We start from the raw sequence: 21,886 nt of genomic DNA on the forward strand, positions 1-21,886 counted from the left end.
TCGTTTCTTGTGTTGAAGAACAAAGAAGAAACAAGTAACTTAAAAATAAACAAAACTTTTAGTAATAAAAGTAAGAGTAACTAAAAAGTATTGGTGCTACTATAGTATGCGGTCTACAGTCGGGTTTTTACTATAGCTTGCGGTCTACAGTCGGGTTTCTACTATAGCTTGCGGCCTACCGAGGGATGCAGTGTAAGTATAAGCTGAGATGATAAAGATATTATTAACTTGTAAAATTACAATGATTCTTCTTATTTATGCGTATTATTAACTTTGTAAAGAAGGATTTTGTTGGCTATGTACACGTTCTATCGGTACGTCTGCTAATCACCATAATCTTTTCTCAGAAGGCTTTGAACACAATAATGAAAGGCTCCAGTAGGTACTAATAAACATTACAATAAAATATAATCCTTATTATAATGCAAATTACACCGTAATCTTTTCCAGGATATACGAAATCCTTCGATTAGAGGTAGGTAGATCAAACCCTCGGGGTAAACCGTATACTATAATATAATGGTACCAAACTATTGTTATAAACGGTTTAAACATGCTTATTAATAACTCTTACTTATTTGCCTTGACACCTCGCATTTCTCCAATAGAATAGCTTTCACTACTTTTTATAAAAGTTGCCACGATGAAGACATCAACGGTAGGTAAGTTAGTCAGATTGACCTTTTGAAAAACCCTCGTCCGTCATTTTATGCGTTTTAAACTCTTTACAAAGTAGCACTCAACTTTATCAATTTCAGTTTAAAACTAAGCTGATTGGGGAACTACTTATTACAATATATAAGATGAACATAAATAATACCTAGGAATTTTCCATTAAAGACGATTAAAATGTAATATACCCGTGATACCTACCCTAATCGCGTTGTTTCCGACTAGCTAGCCCGGTTGAACGTGGCCCGTGACGTCGAACCAATAGAAGGACGTTCAAGAGCCTCCTAAGATATTTTTATTTATTTATTCAATAAACGGCAGAGCCAATTTACAAAAAATGTATAAAAAAAATGAAATATTATGGTAAACAGTAAAGATAACCAATTTTAACCTAAATTAACAAATAACAAAAGATAATAAAAATGACAACAATGACAACAATAAAAACCAACAAAATTAAATTAGTAACAATAATAAATAATTAATAAATTATAGGAACTTAGTGCTTTACTTCAGTTACTGAATTATGTATGCTTCTTTTAAATACACGAAGACTGTCCACAAATGGATCAAGACTGTTTTGATTTTGATTAATTAGACGCAAGGTGCGTGACAATGGGGAGTAAAAGCAATAGTTCGTATTATGATAAGGTATGCGAAAAATTGGGGAAACCCGTCTTTGGACAGTATTGAGGCTTATAGCTTGTAAGATAGTTGGGCAATGATATAGACCATTTAATATTTTATAACAGGACATATTTGAACTTTATAGCATTCTCAAAGCGTCGTAATTAGCGTACGGGTTAAAAATATTTGTTTTTTTCGCATGCAAGCGTTTTAAGATCATGTTATTCTTGTTCTCATGATCATTTTTCAGTGCGTCACAGTTTTTCGATTTCTCTCTAATGCATTAAGTTAGATGAGACGGAAAAAGCGGTAGCTCCGTGATTAAACACAAAAATAATGCAGCATTACAATGGTTATATCCATAAGATGTCTATTCCTAACCTACCTTTGATTCGTTGATATTTAGAATGCGCGTTTTTTCTAGCCAATCAAATACACGTATTACGAACACTTGACAAAAACTTCGTCCATTTTGGCCATTTTTTAGAAGTGTCAAAGAGTCAAGTGACGGTTATTATTCAGGTCAGTATTTTGTGTACCTGTCATTTTGAAATTTCGGATTCGACTTCACTTGTGTTTCACAACGTCTTTGTGCATTATTTTGTGTTTTGGTTTAGAATTTAGTTCGTTAAAAGTTAGTCATTGGCGTGAGGAGACTAGAGACATTCAATTTGTACCGAAGAGTGCTAAATATCTCATGAGTAGATAGAATAGCCAACGTGGAGGTAATGAGACTTACGCATAAGGAACGAGAACTAACAAATAAGAAGAAAACTGAGATATATGGGACATGTGATGAGAGATGTATATCTAATACTCCAGGTCATTATGCAAGAAAAAGATTAATAGTAAGGAGACGTAACTCATGGCTGAAGAACCTTAGGAACTGGTTTGGATGTAATAACAATGAATTATTTAGAGCCGCTGTTTCAGAAATAAAGATCTCTCTGATGATTGCTAACTTTTGAAGCGGAGACAGCATCTAGAGAAGAAGATAAAAACACAGTTTATGGACAGTTTTGTGTCATTTTTTAATGTTTCCATATTTATAAATTTAATTAACAATATTGTTTACTTTTTAATTTTATTCCCCTTTATAAAAAATACCTACATGTTAACATATTGTGTAAAAATCAAATCTACTAAATTACTAATTAGTTTAATCCCACAAGCTTTTCACCTGTGGCTAAGTGCGATTGTGGCATCTGTCAGATTTGTCAATAATTACATGAAATAAGTCTCGACACAGCCAATACAGTATATGACGTCATAATTAATGACGCACTGAAAAATGATCATGAGAACAAGAATACCTTATGTTTTTTAATATCATTTTAATATTTAAAAATTTATGCAAGTTCCCTATTACACTCGAATATATGTACCGACGATATTACAAGCAAAACTGAAAAACATATATTTAAAACAATAGTGGAAAGCTGCTAGATGTATGGCTCAGATACTTAAATGACAAATAAAAAAATGGAAAACAGAATAAATGCAATAGAAATTATGTTTTGCAGAAGACGCTGCAGATGAACACTAATGGACAAAGTGAGAAATGAACAAATTAGAGAACTAATGACCGCGAAGAAGACACTAAATGATGAAATAGTAAAATCAAAATTCCTCTCATATGGACATAAGCAAAGAATGGACAAGACCAGAATTACAGTGGAACGGACAAATACAAACAGTAGGTAATGGAAAAAACAGACTTCGCTGAAAAAGGCATATAGGAGAAGAAGAAATGACGATTGGGATATGGTAAACGGCAAACAGAATATGCTATATAAAGCCACGAATAAGTAAGTAAATAAAACAGGCAGAAATTTTAAGCGGCAATAATGACAGAATATGCATATTATATTTATACGCATAATAAAAGGCATTGATAAAACTGTAAATATGTCGGATATATGGAATATCTATAAGTGGGAACTATATTAATACTTCATCATCATTTTTAAAATGCCGTTAGGATAATGAGGTAGAACGTGGCAATCGTACAAGTTGGACGTGTGTAGTGTCGCTCCGAAATTAAATTCCAATTTTGGGTGGTTTTGAGCATCTGTTTTTGAACTGTATTAATAAATTAATAGTTAGTTTTAATTGCCCTACGGATAAAAGTGAAACTTCTGAGTGGTCGAAACAAGTTGAACTTTTTGCGCTGGACGGGTGATTAAGAACGATAAACAATAATAATTATCAACAAAAACAATAGGTTTGTTATTCAGGCTTCGGTAAAACTATACAGAATTATAAAGGCTGAATTTATTTGTTTTGATATTGATTGTATATTTATGTATTTACAAGCGGTGGAAGTCGAAACTGGTTAGGGTCGAGAATTGCTAAGATTTAACTGTTGAGGTGGGTGCGGCGCTTGTCGCGATCCGTAACCGTTACAAATATTTATATTTATAAATACTTTAATTATTTGAATAAGAAGAAAGATGGCGGATGGTAATGATAGCATTAATGAAGAGGGTAAAAGAAAAAGCAAAGAGGAGCTAGACATATTTAGCAGGAGCAGATAAGTGAACCGAACACCAGACAGGTCGAAACCATCAACGAATGAAAAACCAGCAGCCAGAACGACATGATGGAACTGAGACAATTAGCAAGCGATACTAAAAAGAAAAACAAGGACCTGGAAGATATAAAAAATACAATGGGTAATATGGATTGAGGAACTAAAAGAAGTTAGGAAGGAAAATAGTGAATACAAATTGCAAATGAAAGAAATAATAAGAGAAAATTGAAAATCTAAAGAAAGAAATTGCTACGATGAAACAAAAAATAAATACAATAGAAATAACCTTGGAAGCATGTCAGGAAGAAAAGAAAAATAACCTAATAATGAGAGGCTTACCAATAGACACAATAGAAGCAGAGCAACTAGAGAACTTCATAGAAACAAAAATGGGAGTATAATCAGAAATAAATAGGGTACAAAAGATAAATAAAACAATGTGTGTTATCGAATGTAAAAGATTCGAAGATAAAATGAAAACACTGAAAGCCAAGGGTAAACTAATGAACTAAAAGCAACATAGAGTATATATAGAATGTGACCTAGCATTAAAAGAGATAGAAATACAAAGAAACCTTAGGAATATAGCTGCAGATGAAAAGACTAATCGGAAAAGGACAAAAATTGGATATGGTTTCATAGTTATTGAAGTCATTAAGTGGAAATGGAACCAAAAAACAAGCCGGATAGAAAAAGTAACATACAATACAGAACCAACTTGTTAAAACTAGCTGAAGAAAACACAATGACGGACTGAGAAACAAAACAGGCACAGAACAGGGACATGAGCAGATATAAAGATAAAAACACAAACGAAAGGAAAAACAAATTAAAGTACAACTTAAACACAGAAAAGAACACAACAATTTTGAAAATGGCATCATGGAATGTAAGAGGTATAAATGGGAAGGAAATAGAACTGGGGGAAGAAATTAGAGATAAGAACATTGAAATAGTAGCTATAACAGAGACAAAGAAAAAAGGAAGAGGATCAATAATATTAGAAAACGGAATGTTACTAATATACAGTGGAGTGGAAGAAACGAAGAGAGCTCAGGCAGGAGTAGCGTGCATGATTAAGAAGGACAGTATCAACAAAGTAAAAAATTGGATATATTACAACGAACTTATACTAAGAGTAGACATAGATATGGATGCAGAGGAAACCAATACAAACCTAATCATATGCTATGGACCAGATGAAGACGCAACAAAAAACGAAAAGAATGAGTTCTGGGACAAATTACAAGAAGTGATAAATGACTGTACAGCGAAAATTGTGATCACAGGAGACATGAACAGTAGAGTGGGGAAAGAAGGAGAAAAATGGAACAATGTCATCGGACCTATGGGGAGGAAAAAATAAACAAAAATGGAAAATTACTAGTCGAATTCTGTCTAGACAATAACCTGGTGATTATGAACATACACTTCCAACATAAAAGGATACACAAGATTACAAGAGAAGTCAAATCAAGAGACGAACAATCAATTATAGACTATACTATAGTGCAAAAAACAGAGAAGAACTGGATAAGAGACGTAAGGGTGAACACGAGTTATGAAATTGGTAGTGACCACTATCTACTAGAAACGACATTCAAAAGCAAAAGAAAAGAAATAAAAAGAAATGAAAACATAAACAGAAAACACAAATAAATAATAAAAAGGGCTAGAGGAAGAGATGGACAATGAACATGAAACATCAGAAACAATAGAAGAAGAATGGGGAAAATTTAAAAATGCGACGATACAAACAGCTAAATCAATATGTGGAACTACAAGAAATAACAACAGAGGGAAACGAACATCTTGGTGGAACGATGAAGTGAAAAGAGAAATAAAAGAAAAGAAGAAATTATGGAAAGAATACATACAAGACAAAACACAACAAAAATATGAAAATTATAAGAGACAAAGAACAAAAGTTAAAGAGACAGTTAAGAAAGAGAAAGAAAAAAGTTGGGAAAATTCAGAGAAAAAATGGAAGAAAACAGCACAGAAAACGTAAAATTATTTTATTGAACACTGAAAAACCTAAGAAGCAACAAAGAAACGAAACTGAAACAAATAATGAACAAGGAAGGAACAATAATAAATGACGATAAGACAATAATGGAAAGATGGAATGAACATTTCCAGTGGATACTGAATGGAAATCAAGCGAATACAATGGAGAAGGAAAGCCACATCAAGAGAGTATCCATGAGAAACACGGAAAATCCAGAAACTACAGAAAAAGAACTGGAAGAAGCAATAAGAAAGATAAAGATTGGAAAAGCACCAGGAAGCGATAAAGTGGCACCAGAAATGATGAAATATATAGGAGTAAAAGCAAAAGAAAAATTGTTATACATTAAAAACTTAAAATGGAAAAGAAAATTAATACCCAGAGAATGGACAAATGCAGCAATTCTACCTCTATACAAGAAAGGAAACACACGAGACTGTAAGAACTATAGAGGTATATCACTACTATCTGTAGCAGCAAAAGTATACGAAACCATAATAGAAAGGAAAATCAGAAAAGAAAGAGAACATAAATTAGAGGACGTACAAAGTGGATTCAGGAAAGGACACAACACACAAGACCATATATTTCACCATGCAACAAGTAATAGAAAAAGCATTAAAGAAAAATAGAGAAATATATCTGAGCTTTATAGACATGAAAAAAGCATTCGACTGAGTCAAAAGAAAAGATATATGGGAAAGCCTAAAGAAGAAGCAAGTAAGTGAAGAACTGATAGAAGCAACAAAGAGTATATACATGAAAACAACAACTACAGTAAGAATGTTAAATATACAGTCAGAACCATTTGAAACAACTCAAGGAGTTAGACAAGGGGGAAGTCTCAGCCCAGTGCTATTCATAAATGTAATAGATGAGATAGTGAAAAAATGTAAGAAAACTTTCAAGAAATACTGCATCGGTTGGAACAGAATGCAAATGATAAACGCTGAGATGTATATATTTACAGACGACATAGTATTAATTGCGAAAACAGCAGAAAAACTGAAATACAACTTAGATAAATGGAACCTAGAAGCAAGCAAATACAACTTAAACGTAAACAAAGAGAAGACTCAGATAATGAAAATATCAAGGAAACAAGGGACGGAAGATCAAATAGAAGTAATGATAGACCAACAAAAAATAATACAGACAAATTCATACAAATACTTAGGAACAGTAATCAACAACAAAGGAGACATCGAGGACGATCTAAACAACAGAATGGAAAACACAGGAAAACTATTCCAAGCACTAAATAGACGATTCCTTAATAACGAAGAAATATCAACAAAGACCAAGATGACAATATACAAAACAATATATAGACCTACGGTGATATATGGAGCAGAAAATTGGATATTAAACAAAAGACACTAGAATTCAGGCAGCAGAGATGAAATACCTCAGAAGAACGATCGGAGTAAAAAGAACTGATAGAATCAGAAATGAAGAAATAAGAGAAAAACTTAAAATCAACCCGATACTCGACTCAATCAAGGAGAAAAAATTGGTATGGTTCGGACATCTAACCCGGTTGGACAATAATAGACAAGTAAAAAGAGTGTGGGACGCCAAACCAATAGGGAAGAACAGAAGAGGAAGACCCATTAAAGAATGGAACAGTGACATCTCGCAGATACTGCAGAGTAAGGGTAAGACTTGGCAGGAAGCAACACAGATGACATCCAATAGGAAGGAATGGAGAAAGTTCGTTAAGAGCTAGGACAACTCAGAAGATTGTAAAATATTTTAATTTAATGAATTGTATTATAAACGGCTTAACACCGAAAGGTGCAAATGGGTCTACTGATTAAGTAAAGTAAAGTAAGTAGGATAATGAACTATTTTTGTGAACGTTCTATAGGTAGGTATACACACATGATATAGATCGCGCCTGCTGGAGTCGACAATATTTTTATACAGAATTCTAACAAGCTTCTGGGTTTTAATTAATTTAATTATGATCCCTTAAAAATACGCCATACGGCAGTTAAGCGCCTGAAAATTGAATGATGAAAACTCATATTGCACAAAGATGCTTTAAACCTAGCTTTAATATTGTAGTTTAGTTTTTGCATGCATATATTATAGCGAATAGGTAATTCAAATTTTGTAGTATCATTATTATATTACATTCTAGGATTAAAACCCATACTTAAATATTACTTTCGATTTTTGTTTTGTTTTCTACATAATTTAAAGCATATTCCCTTCAGAAAATATTTAGACTTGACAGGGTTTGTAATTTTTAGGCGCGTCCCTCTTAATTTAAATATACTTCAAAAATTTCACTTATCCACAATAAAAAATTATTAACAGGTTGACTGCCAGGGCGGGCGTATACGCCCGCTACCTAATTTTCCCGATATGCCCCGGCGGGCGTATACGCCCGCTATGCACTCGACAAAATTGTATGTCTATATTTGCCAGCGGTCTTATTTAGAATGGTTTTAGATACAGTATACGACCGCTGTGGCATACAAGGCTCGCATATAAATGCGAGTTATAGAATTGCTAGACAAATATTGAAGAAAACTACAATTTTTATTTATTTTTATTTTTTAATAAAAAATTAAAGTAAATCTACTACACACAAGAAAAAAGGCTACATTATACTATGAACAAATTAATATAACTACTTTGAATGTATATTATAACAATCCAAACAAAAGTGAGGCTTGTCCTCGCAAATATCGCAATAGGTCACAACTTTTTTTACACGATTTTTGGATATTTCTCCACGAAGTTTTTTTGCATAACAGCCTCTACAATATCTTCTGGCTTTATTAAAAGGCCCTTCTTTTTTAAGTAGCTTATGAATTTGTGCTGATTTCGTTGACGTCGATTGTGTTGTTTCACTTTCATCATCATTTATCTCATCATAAGTTAGCAGGGATCTCACTAATTCTTCCCGAAACTCTGTAATTTTTACTTTTTTGTTAGCAAGTTGGTTGTATATTATGTGAGAATTTACAACCGCTGTCCCCAGAATGAATTCTATCGCTAGTTTTCGATACCACTTTAGTGATTTTCTTAACGATGAATTATAAGAGGTCATTTGATCAGATTGGTCAATAGATGACTTTCCTTTATTATATTCAATTATTGCCTTCGGTTTATGAACCACACCACTGCGTCGCTGTATGGCTACGGTTTCTGTAGTGTGCTTAGTAGTGAGAAGAAGAACATCCCTCTTATCTTTCCACTTCAAGACGCATACACCTTTTTCGTTTTCCTGTCCAAATACTTCCCCTCTTTTTAACTTTTTGAGTATGACATCTTTCGGATTTCCACGCCGGTTAGCTCTCAATGTACCAATATAATGTGTTTTATTTTCCAACAAAATATTTGTTAGTTCAAGACTTGTATAATAGTTATCAGCAATAATAGTTCGTCCTGAATTTAGTAGGTCCTTTGAGAGATTAATGACAATGTTAGTTGGTACAGAAGCGTTGCCCTCCCTTGTTTCCTTTCCAGCATATATGCGTAGATTCCATGTATATCCATTGCCACCGCATAATTTAAAAAGTTTTACTCCGTATTTGTGCGTTTTCTGGGGAATATATTGTTTGAATATCAATCTTCCTTGAAATGGAACGATAGACTCATCTACACAAAATGTTCGACCTGGAGTATAAACTTTTTGAAAATTTTTGATAAGTTTTTCTAGTAATGGCTGCACCTTGAATAAACGATCTCCTTCTGGACATCTTTCATTATCCGAAAAGTGCCACATTCTAAGAAGCAGCTGAAATCTATTTCGGGACATAGTTTTTGGTATAATAACATTTTTATATAGGTCGTCGTTGCTCCAATACTTTTCCAAAGAAGGCATTTTTACCAGACCCATGTAAGCAACTATACCAAGAAATCTAATCATTTCTTTTTTATCGGTCGGAACCCATCTCTGTAGTCTTGAATCATTGGTAATATCGTTGGAATCACACAATATTTGAGTAGCATATAAGTTTGTTTGATTTACAATCTCGTCAATTATTTCATCATCAACGAAAGTACGAAAACACTTATAAGGCGATAAATCATTTATAAGGATTGCAGCGTAATTGCCACATAATCCATCTTCCGCAGAGTATTCAAATTCGTGATGATTTCCAATTGGCTGCGTCCACGTATGTTCTAGAACATTTTGATTTGCTCCAACCTCATTTTCCTGGATATCGTCAGTATCTGCTAATTGAGTTTGAGCTAAAGTTTCAACATCAAAAAATTCTTCCAATTGTTCAGATGAAATATTGTTCTGTTCCCTTTCCAAATTTTTAGATAACATATTGTCGTCTGTTGCTGTAAATGGAATTGTGGCTGTAGCATCAGCAACTTCTTCTTCCTCCTCAGAGGCATCATCGGGCAAAAGTGATGTAGAACAGCTTGGTTGTTCCAAAACATTCCTCGTACACAATTTCTTTGAAGTGATTTTGGATGATTGCAATTTGCGTTTAATATTTGACTTGGGTTTGGACAATGTTATTTTCTGAGAAAACATGTCTGAAGATGCTTCTATGTCTGAGAAATCTGAACTGGATAATATTTCTTCATCACTGGTTGGCAAAAACATGGGATCAAGATCGGAATCAAGTGAACTAAAGGGGTCAGATTCGTCACCTGAAATAATAAAAAATACGAAATATAGTAACTATGCTTTTTCTCATGAGCATTTTTCAGTGCGACACAGTTTTTCGGTAACTTTCTAACGCATTAAGTTGTATATGACAGAAAAAAAGGCACGTCGGTGATTACTTTGGTAATTATTCTAGTTCTGTGATTATTCTAGTTGTCGATAGATGACGCTATAATCGAAAACAATTTATTTACTAATTATATAATATATCTACGAATATAATCTGTACAATTTATATTTATAAGAATATACAAATCAAAGAAAATACCATATTATAAATGCAATAAAGACAATTGATTTGTTTTTATGCCCAATTGCAAATAAAATTTGACAACTGTCAGATTTAACTAAAATGGCATGTCACTAAAATATATATTATCACGGACTTACCTTTTTTTCTATCGTTAGTGGCGCACTGAAAAATCCTCATAAAAAGAACCATAACAAAAAAATTAAAAATCCGTGGATTTCAAAAAAATAATATCTATTTCAAAAATGAATATCGTTATTACCTGACATTTCAGCATCTCTCAAAGCAAGTTCAACAATTTTTCTGCTTCGTTTACTCATTGTTACACAACACATACATCAAACAACAGTCAAAGATATACTGAGTAGTCTGGTCTGGCACTGTGGCACTTCTCTGTTTGACAAGTTCAGACTCGAATATAAGCGACCGCCAGTACGACGCCCGCTGGCACCACGGGCATAAATATGCCGCCTGTGCCCGGGCGGGCGCATACGCCCGCTAACGGTTTTTTTGAAAAATTTTCATTATTCTGAATTTTTTTTTATTTAAATAAAGAGTAATTATTTCAGAAAGGCATGTTTAATATTAATATGTGCTTGGCATATGGGGCAATTTTTTTTATTTATACATGGGCAGTCAACCTGTTAAATACAAACATTATTCACCTATACTAGTACCTACTTACCGTATCCACAATGTTGAGCAAATCCAGAATGAACCAATGGACCTAGTTGTTGCGGATCTCCAGCAAGTACCACTTGGGCCATAACATTACCATTTCGTTCACTATTCGATAAAATTCCTGCGATTGGAATCAGAGTTTGCGTTTCTGTGGCATATCCACTTTCATCGATGAATACATGCGAAAAATGGTTGGGTGGAACGCCGCCATTAACGAGCCTGGAACGTTCAATTTGTTAATGAACGCTTATTTTAAGTACATATTCAAAATATATACATATACATATAATAAAATATTTTTTATTCACTCCTAGAAAGAACTGCAATCCGCCTATTAGGCAATAAGCGTTTTTTCTGTGTTTCTTAATCTCAATGAATAATATCTTTTGAAGATATATAAACCTAAGTTAAACATTGTTTGTATGAATTTATAAACATTTGCCTTAAAAACTAAACTAAAGTCTGTGTGATGTAGATAGGTCGGATGGCAGTAGACGTTTTAGCCTACGGATTTCATTGGCATCGTGCATGTTTATTTGGGCGGCTAACCCACATAACAATGATGTTCGCATCATGTTCTAAGCATATCCTACCAACATTCGTCGAAGTATATCCCTTTTAGTATATGCGTAGTACAAGCATAGCATGTACCATAAAAAACATTCTAAATTTCATGTTCTTTGCATGTGCCTCAAAGAATATTCTTGCACCGAATATACTGAGCACATTCGGGTACGTAGTATCTCGGAATGTTCGTAAAAGTTTATTCTTAGAATATACCTTAATCGAATATTCTTAGTATATGCGTAAGTATATGCAAAAGTATATGCTTAACACATACTTGTATATACTTTTAAAATATCTTAAAAAGAATATACTGTATGTACCTATAGGAAGAAGAATAATGTTAGCCTATAGATTATCAACTTCGCGTTAAGAATAATTAATAAAATGTATGTATTTTGGTAGGTACTACTGAACTATCTAATTAATTTTTTTAAACCGTTTTAATTGTATGGTAAAAAGTTTAAAACTTGATTCTATTGAAGAAAAATGAGAAATTCTCGTTTCGTTTTCAGTTGAAATGAATATACCATTTTGATTTGAGTTTATACCATAAGTATTTTTACCTATAATTTTCGGGAATCCGGAAACGGCCATTCATTGTCATTCTGACCCTTGCATTTTATACCTGCACAAGGGAAGGGGGTAGGTAACAAAAGAGCAAAATATGAAAATAGTTTCCAGTGTCCAGTACAGTTATGCATTTATGTCGACGATGTTAGGTAGGATCAAGTATTTCTAGCTACAAGGACTAAAACATTTTTAAGAACATAAAAAGCAGTTTGAAAATAATAAATTCATATTGGTACTTCAATATTTCCTAAATACCTAGTAAGTAAAAGTATGTATAATGTATATAGATACCTATAAATTTTAGTAATTTACATACATATTATATATATTTGTCTATTATATAATTATATAAGCAGCATTTTTATTTTGATGTGCACATAATAATACTAAATATATTACTTATATTTTATATATAGGCTACTTACCCATATAATATTTATTATACATAGGTACCTATATAACTAACTAAAGTTTATATATTTTATACTTACTTTTTACGTAATATTGTAGAATGTAATAATTACATTCTCATATGCAATTAGAATATGTAAATATAATATATTAGTAGAACCAAAGAATACTGACACACCCAGTGGGTGTGTTAGTATTCTTTGGTAGAACCTATAGGATGAGATTGGGTGATGTTGAAAACATACTTCTGAGAAATACAGCACATCCTTGGAATATTCTACCCATATACTAAAAATATGTGCGATAGTACATTCTAAGTATATACATAGAAGGTATATAGCACTTCCTTGGAATATTCTTCCCATATACTAAAAATGTGCGATAGTACATTCTAAGTATATAACTAGAAGGTATATAGCACTTCCTTGGAATATTCCTCCCATATACTAAAAATATGTGCGATAGTACATTCTAAGTATATAAATAGAAGGTTTATAGCACCTCCTTAGAATCTTCTAAAAAGTATGTTCTTGGTATATACTGAAAAGAAGTGCGGTAGTACATTCTAAGTATATACATAGAACGTTTAAGTACTGTAATGTAGTATATACTCAGTATATGCTCTGCACATTCGCAATGGTAATTACGCATATTCTAAGTATATACTTTTTCTGAAAAGTATGTTCTATGAATCTACTAAGAACATGAAATTGTTATGTGGGAACCGATTTGTGTGCACTAACCAGAGGCATGTTAAGAGAATAGACTTGCCTAGGGATATGCCACTCAATGCATCGGGGTGTAACGTCGACATAGGATTGAGTGGTCTAGCTATCTTTGTCGGTCACATGCGCGGGATCGTTTGGTTAAAAGAAATAGATAGACCACCAATCGACTGTTTTCATGCTGTTTCCGCGTTACGCTGTTTTGATGAATATGTCGAGTCTACGCTTAATATGTCAATGGCTCTGACACTCTTTCACTATTATAATTGACAGTAAAACAATGTATGGCTTCTTTGATGGATTCTAAAGGGATATCATGTTGAATGATTTCGTTACTGATATAGTAGGGAGCATTAACAATAAGTTCGCAGTACTTTATTTTGGAATCTCTGCAATATCGATATATGTTGGAGTTGCTAGCAATTCCCCACAGCTCCAGCTGGATGCCGTAGGTCCATTCAGGTTTTAAGATTGTTTTGTATAATAATATTTTATTAGAAAGATGAAGTTTTTCAATCCTAATAGCAACATTAATAATATTGAAAATATTAAAAATATTACTAAAAGATTTTTAAATTGAAAAATTTATTGGTAAATTTTCCTGGTGACACCTACAAGGATTCTACAATTTGCAAGCCAAATGGATGCTGCAGTGAAGACAAAGGGAAGGAATTCTACACTATGCAATTCACATCCCCGTCTGCAGCTTGGTAAAGTTCCAACGGAAAATGCACCTAGATACTCTACGGAGTAATACGAATATAAAATAAAAATGTCTACCATTTTTATTATTCAGTTGCAATGCGAAGGCAAAACAATCTTACTTTTCAATTAGAATACGGAGTGCAATCCAGCTCTCTGAATCGCAATTTTCGATTCTTATTGGAATCTCATCGGAGAGAGCGCAGGCTTGTTCTCCATATCCTAACTTTCTTAAAAAACTTTTAGTAATATTTTTAATATTTTCAATATTATTAATGTTGCTATTAGGATTGAAAAACTTCATCTTTCAATTGCCAGATGACGCTAGTCACCTACCCCATTTGTTTCAGTTGCAATGTGTGGGAAAAGCTCTCGGTGCTGGTCAGTTAGGATATGGATAATATAACAAGCCTGCGCTCTCTCCGATGAGATTCCAATAAGAATCGAAAATCGCGATTCAGAGAGCTGGATTGCACTCCGTATTCTAATTGAAAAGTAAGATTGTTTTGCCTTCGCATTGCAAATGAATAATAAAAATGGTATACATTTTTATTTTAATATTTTATTGTTTATTGAGAGTTTTGATTTGCGACTGATGAGCCAATACATGTTTCTTAATTTGAGGCCAAGTTGCTTGTGCTTAGTGAATATGTGTTTTGTCCAAGTCAATCGTTAATCCACATGCATACCGAGATATTTGGTGCTATCAGATTGTGAAAATTTAGAATAAATTGGACAGGGGGGGCACGTTTCTCTGCGGAGGGTAAACGTCACGTGTATTGATTTCACTCCGTTTGCTTTAATACGCCATCCTTTTATCCAGTTTTGGATCTTGTTTAGATTAGTTTGCAGGTTGCTAGAGGCTGATGTTGGATCAATGTGGGACGCCAAAATGACTGTATCATCAGCAAATATCGCAACAGTGGTAAGTCGTGTTGAGGGCACGTCTGCAGTATACAATAAGTAAAGGATCAGTCCAACCACGCTACCTTGTGGAATTTATTGGATGCAACTCTGTATATTCACTTCCATGTTTTATTTGGAAGTGTCTATCTGTCCGGGTGCATCGAAAAAGGCGAACAATTTTTTTTTGCGATGGAAAAGTAGTACCTCACAAAAGTTGCCCCAATCAACTGTTTTGGAAAATATCTTCTGCCCCCCCCTCGTCGACCCCCCCCCCCCCCGAAGACAGTTAAAAATTTTGGACAAATTTTTTTTTGCGATGGAAAAGTAATACCTCTATAATATAATACGTTTCGTAATGGGGTAGTTACTCTGAGAAGAGGGTTGGTTGTTAGGAATACACTATTTGTTCATACTTTATTTATTGAACACTACTACTTATTATCAGTAACAAGTTGGTGGACGAAAGTCTATATTATAACTACCTTGATGGTTGAATAATGAATGCTGAATAATGAATGATCTCTTTATTTACTTGTTACATATCTATAATCAATCCCAATTGTTTATTATGATTGTTGACACGATTCGACCTAATGAAATAATTATATCAAAATAGCTGACTAAGGTGATCTTGAAACAAGTGCATTATATTGGGAAATTTGTGTCACCTAGTTATTTACAACAACAGGCAATGTTTGTTTTAAGATATTTAAAAATTAAATGAATATGAGTTGCTTTTATTTTGGAATGATAATATAAGTCCTGTACATCCCCTACCCTTACAAGAAAAATTTTCTGAGAGATGTACCTTATTTCCTCTGCCTTTCCGACAAAGAAGAAAATTTTTCTAAACAACGTCACCAACTCATTACTGTGTTAAAGATTTATCCAAATATACAAATATAAAATACAAATATAATATATACAAATATACAACTTATTGCCCTATAAAAAAATTAGTCCTCAAACATCGTCTATTCTTACTTATTACTTCCTTATATCTCGCGAAATTCTACACTCAGAAATTGTAATGTATATTTTACCTTTTCCCTACTTAAAATAAAATTATAACTTTAATTCTTACATTTGAACTTACTTTTTAATTATACTTCTTTCACTTTTAAAATAATTATTTGATTTTCTGACCTTTTACATACTCTTCAATTAAAAAAAATTTCTCCGATTTCTTCCTCTTCTTCTTGACTGGTACTTTACTAATACATATTTTCATTTTCTTTATACTTAGTACTTTCTTCATAGTGTACTGTTAAACATATTTCTTCTTCTTCATATTTCTTCATTAAACTCGTATTTACTTCACATATTCTTTCTTTTCTAACCCTTACCTACTCGGTGGGTTTTTCGCAGCTTTCAATCCTTGTATTTGCTTCCGGTCCTTTCTCCACGTCCTTAGTCGTGGGAAGGTTTGTTCCAAAAAGACAAAATGGATAGTTGTGCGCTTAAAAAAAATCTTCTACATTTTGCATCTCTAAATTCCTGTCTGATCCGAACTGCTCAGTCTTGATGAGAGTCGGTTAGCTTCAAAACATGAAATGAGCATGCTAAAATCTTCTGATGTTCATTTTGTACCTTTTTCGTTGACAAGAGTGTGTTTTTTCCTGAGTTGTCTTTAATTAATTATGCTTCTAATAAATTTAAAAAAAATCAATTGTCTACTCTACTTAATTCATCATAACACATTAAAAAATCATATTTATATTAAAATTCAACCGATACTAAAAACTTGAAATCAAAAATCTTATTGTCGGTATCAAAACTTCAACATTCAATAAAAATTCGAAAGAAAGTGGTAATAAAAATAGACTATATTTTATTAAAAAATCACGGAAAAAGTTTTACCTAACACTATTCTACCTATCATCCCTAATAGCACACGACGTCCTTTGGACGTCCAAAATAGGTCCATTTTTGGTCCTTACGTCCATGGACTATAAACGGACGTCCTTTGGACGTCCCATTTTGGACGTCCTTCGGAAGGAATAAATATGGACGTCCTTTGGACGTCCGACGTTGGACGTCCTTCGGACGGAATAAATATGGACGTCCTTTGGACGTCCGACGTTGAACGTCCTTTGGACGTCCATACTGGACGAAATACGGACGTTTTATGAACGCGTATATATTATATTGGACACATTATACCAATTACGGGATCAAATAGCAAAATAATTCAATAAAATATTAACTTACGCGTTAACTTTACGTTAATGAAATACAGTCAAACCTGTCAGTAACGGCCACTAAAATGAAAGAACTATTGGCCGATATAGAAAGGTGGCCGTTATTGCCAGTTTTTGTAGTCTAGATATACAGTAAAACTTGTGTTACTGGCCACCTGATAAAATCGGCCACCTGTACTAACGGCCAGTTTAAATATTCCCCAAACCAATTATATCTAGACTACAAAAACTGGCAATACCGGTCACCTTTCTATATCGGCCAATAGCTTTTTCATTTTTAGTGGCCGTTACTGACAGGTTTTACTGTAATTGGTTTGGGGAATTTTTAAACTGACCGTTAGTACAGGTGGCCGGTGTTTGCAGGGGGCCGGTAACACAGGTTTTACTGTAGTTTAAATCGAAAAGATTAAATCTTAATTCAAAATTGTATATACAATTATTACAATTATAAACAAACTATATAGTTTAATATCCAAAAAATGTTTTTGATTTTATGTAATGTAATGAAAATCTTATTTGTAAATTATTGGTTACAATGTTTAACAATAGGAAATATTCAAGAATAAATAAAATAAAAGTTTAATCCTAACAACACAAAACATTCCAGGAATGTAGGGTACTACCGTTCTATTCCGTGAACATCTATCTGATTAAATTATGGGTGGAAAGTTACCACAAGATTCTATGAACATAGTACAATGTCTTCCTGGAGGGGTAAAATTTTCCATTACAAGATTTTAAGAGAGGCCATTTATTGTACTGTTCAATTTGCGTTCATTTTCAAATTTGCCGCGCGAGTATCTATGTAGCGTCTCGTGGTCATTGGTCATCACATTTCATTTTCATAACATAACCGATAACCTAAAAATTTAGTAAAAAAGTAAAAATTTTGATTGGAAAAAAATGCATCGATAAGGGGATGTGGGAAATGGAAATTAGTGGCTTTTTTGCTGTACTGTCTGCTAGTTTTTGCTCTGGGCACTGGCTAGATCTCTTGTTTAAACAATTTTGTAAGTATTATAAAATCCGTTTTTAATTTTCTTTATTCTTTATGAAACGAATCATTTATACATGCATATTATTACCTGTAAATAGGTACCTATTTCTTTTGATTTTTAATTGTAAAGAATAGAAAAATTACCGTTCATTTTAATTTTTTTTAGAATCAGCTGAAAGTGGCCTACAAAAAAAAACCAAGAAGGAAATGTATAGCCTTGTGGCTATGAAAGGCAAAAGAGAGATATAAAAAGTGTATTGGCTAGTTGGAAGAAAGTCCACATTGTCCATGCATAATAAGTTATTACATTATCAACAAATATCAAGAAGATAGCAGGGTCACGAGCATCAACTTCATGAGTTCAAGAATATCGAGGAAATCCAGCTCCTCGATACTACTGGGCAAACTAGAAGATTGAAGAGGACAAATCCTTTTGAACTAGTTTGAGTGATAGGTGATAGTGAAAAACGGAGCATAGTGCTTGTGTGCTGTGCCTGTGTATATTAGAATAGTGCACGATCTTGTTAGATTAGATAAGAGACGCTATGGGGTAAGCTCTTCATTTTAAGAAACAGTAGTAATTTAGGCTAAATTAAAATTGCTCATTGGTCAGTTATGACCAGATTGTTTTTTTATGTTTGGCAAAAAGGACTTAAGTCAGAATTGCACATTGATAATGTTTTAATGATTTCTGGACCAGAAAAAAACTGTTGTAGATGTAAACTGTATGTACAGTAGAATCTACTACAGTACTGTAGAAATCATCAAAACATTATCGATGTGCAATTCTGACTTAAGCCCTTTTTCCCAAACATCAGAGAATTGTAATGTACAATAATTCTCCTATCTGCTTTTTCATGAATTTTGTAGGAGACGAAAAACCATTTTTAGGATCATCTGCTTTCACATGTTTTGTAGTAAATAGATAGTTGAATTTACTACAAAACATGTCAAAAAATATATGAAAACAGGAGGTGACTATAAAAAAAGTTTTTAGTCTCTCTTACAAAACTCATGAAAAAACAAATCGGAGGTATGTCACATCAGTGACTAAGAATGTCTAAAAAATATACTTTGATGTCCCAAGAACCAAATATAACCTACAGTCCATCTAATTTACTTACTGTTGCACGTCATTATCTACGCCAGAGATCTAAGTTGACATAGTTGCCAAAGTATAAAAAGATCCTGAATCCATTTTAAATCAAATATGTCACATAATTATTGTAAACGTGGATTATACAACAAAACAAATTAATATTCAATGTAAATAAGTAAAAACTTAAGAAATAGAGAACAAGAATTAAGTTATAATCTTTTAAGATTTGCAGTGCAAGAGTTTTTGCACTGCATTGTTAATAATTAAAAAACGGCTCCGAACTCTTGGCAAAAAGCCGGTAGGTTTCTTTGTATAAGTATGTCTACAATAACAACTAAAAAAGTTGTCAGATACCTCGATTATTCCAAGTCGTTATAAAATTAGGTGAAATTTATATTTTTATAGTAGAGGATCTTTTTATAGTAAAGTAAATAATAAAAACAGTAAATATAATAAATAAAACAGATACTTATAGTAAAGAATATAAACAAATATGAAGTGTCATCACCGTAACTGTCAAATAAATGTTACCAATTTATTCTAAAATGTCACCTTCGTTCGATTACAGTTACAGTGTGATCCGAACAAATCTGCTTCATAAAAACGCTTTATAATCCATTTATACAAATTAAATGAAACATATTATTGTGTATTTCTTTAGGTTAACATTAATAGAAATCTTCAAATATTATTTCTACGCGTATATAATAAAATATGTCTAGTGGCTGTAATTCCAGTGTACTCGGCAAAGTGATTCTAAAAAAGAACACACCTACCGCCTAAATATTTCGTGTTGGTATCATGCAACCTCACAGGCTACGACGCGGATGACGCGCAACAGTTAGTAAATTAGACGAAGTATGTAGATATATACAGGGTGTAACAAAAATACAGGTCATAAATTTAATCACATATTCTGGGACCAAAAATAGTTTGATTGGACCTAACTTACCTTAGTACAAATGTGCACACAAGAAAAGTTACAGCCCTTTGAAGTTATATATATATAATAGCACCAAGGGTCTTAGAGGCCCATGGCTTGAAAAGTTTGTTTTTTTTCTTCATTTTCACGTTTCTTTATGTACTGAGATCTTCTCTGGCTTGATATGTGATTTTTCTCCATTCCTTCCTGTTATTCATTTTTCTTTTCTGACCCTGTAGCACCATTCTTTCCAAACCTTTTTCGACCTCTTGCTTCCATCTATTTTTCGGCCTTCCTCTTCTCTTTCTTGAAGCTGTAGTGTAGTTTAGTACCATTTTTGGAGTCCTCGTGTTTGGCATCCTTTCAATGTGACCTCGCCATCTAAGTCTCTGTGCCTTTATCATTCATTTGAAGTTACAAGATGAAGTGATTTTTTCCAATATATCGAAAACTATTAGAGATTTTTTATTGAAAATGGACATGTGGCATTATTATGGCAGCAGTATCTTACGAAAAAACTATAGTAAAATTTGGACACCCCATAAAAATTTTATGGGGGTTTTGTTCCTTTAAACCCCCCAAACTTTTGTGCACGTTTCAATTTAATTATTATTGCAGTACCATTTAAACACAACGTTTTAAAAACTTTTTTGCCTCTTATTGCTTTTTCGAAAAGTCAATTTTTATCGAAATATTTTGAATATTTGTCAAATCCACCACATATTTTTATATGGTTAAGTACGATTATGGAGACTTGGTAATAATATGCAGACTTATTTATGCTTTACATTTTTAGGGATATTTTGAACCATATTAAAAAAGAAGCCAGATCTCGATAAAATGTGCCTTATCGAAAAAATACAAAGAGGCAAAAAAGTTTTAAAAACATTCTGTTTAACTAATGGTACCTCAGTAATAGTTTAATTGGAACGTACACAAACATTTGGGGGGTTTAAAGGAACAAAACCCCCATAAAAATTTTATGTAGACATGTTAAAAAAGAAGTCGCAACTCGATAAAAACTGCCTTATCTGAAAAATACTAAGAAACAAAAATATTGAATTTAACTAATGGTACCACAATAATAAAATTGAATTGGAACATACACAAAAGTTTGGGAGGATCTAAGGGATCAAAACCCCCATAAAATTTTTATGGGGTGCACAAATTTCACCATAATTTTTCTTTAAGATATTCCTGCCATAATACTGCCACATGTCCATTTTCAATAAAAAATCGCTAATAGTTTTCGATATAATCGAAAAAATCGATTTTCATTTTGTAATTTCAAAGGGCTGTAACTTTTTTTATGTGCATATTTGTACTAAGGTAAGTTAGGTTCATTCAGACTATTTTTGGTCCCAGGATAT

At 32.9% G+C, this 21,886-nt stretch overlaps 2 protein-coding genes and 1 long non-coding RNA gene across 3 annotated transcripts in view; 1 reads left to right on the forward strand and 2 right to left on the reverse strand.

Moving 5' to 3' along the window:
* LOC126882762 (putative helicase mov-10-B.1) overlaps positions 1 to 21,886 on the reverse strand; it is a 190,047-nt gene that overhangs the window by 36,023 nt on the left and 132,138 nt on the right. Inside the window, exon 11 of the mRNA XM_050647766.1 lies at positions 11,421 to 11,635. Within this exon, the coding sequence (XP_050503723.1) occupies positions 11,421 to 11,635 (215 nt within the window). The remainder of the gene's footprint in view (positions 1 to 11,420; positions 11,636 to 21,886) is intronic.
* On the reverse strand, positions 8,391 to 11,073 carry LOC126882780 (piggyBac transposable element-derived protein 4-like). Its single transcript, XM_050647825.1, has 2 exons — positions 10,998 to 11,073; positions 8,391 to 10,469 (listed from the first exon to the last, which is right to left on the reverse strand). The coding sequence occupies exons 1-2, from the start codon at positions 11,068 to 11,070 to the stop codon at positions 8,485 to 8,487; spliced, it is 2,058 nt and encodes a 685-aa protein (XP_050503782.1). The 5' UTR covers positions 11,071 to 11,073; the 3' UTR covers positions 8,391 to 8,484.
* On the forward strand, positions 18,108 to 21,018 carry LOC126882798 (uncharacterized). Its single transcript, XR_007697400.1, has 2 exons — positions 18,108 to 18,508; positions 18,662 to 21,018. It is a non-coding gene; the product is annotated as an uncharacterized LOC126882798 (long non-coding RNA).

Source organism: Diabrotica virgifera, chromosome 1, assembly GCF_917563875.1.
Source record: "Diabrotica virgifera virgifera chromosome 1, PGI_DIABVI_V3a".
Taxonomy (NCBI): domain Eukaryota; kingdom Metazoa; phylum Arthropoda; class Insecta; order Coleoptera; family Chrysomelidae; genus Diabrotica; species Diabrotica virgifera.

Excerpts from the sequence above, each read along its gene's own strand:
- LOC126882780 (XM_050647825.1), bottom strand. The coding sequence starts at position 11,070 with ATGTGTTGTGTAACAATGAGTAAACGAAGCAGAAAAATTGTTGAACTT. Across the intron at positions 10,470-10,997 it reads GAGAGATGCTGAAATGTCAG|GTGACGAATCTGACCCCTTT; the intron begins GTAATAACGATA and ends TTATTATTTCAG.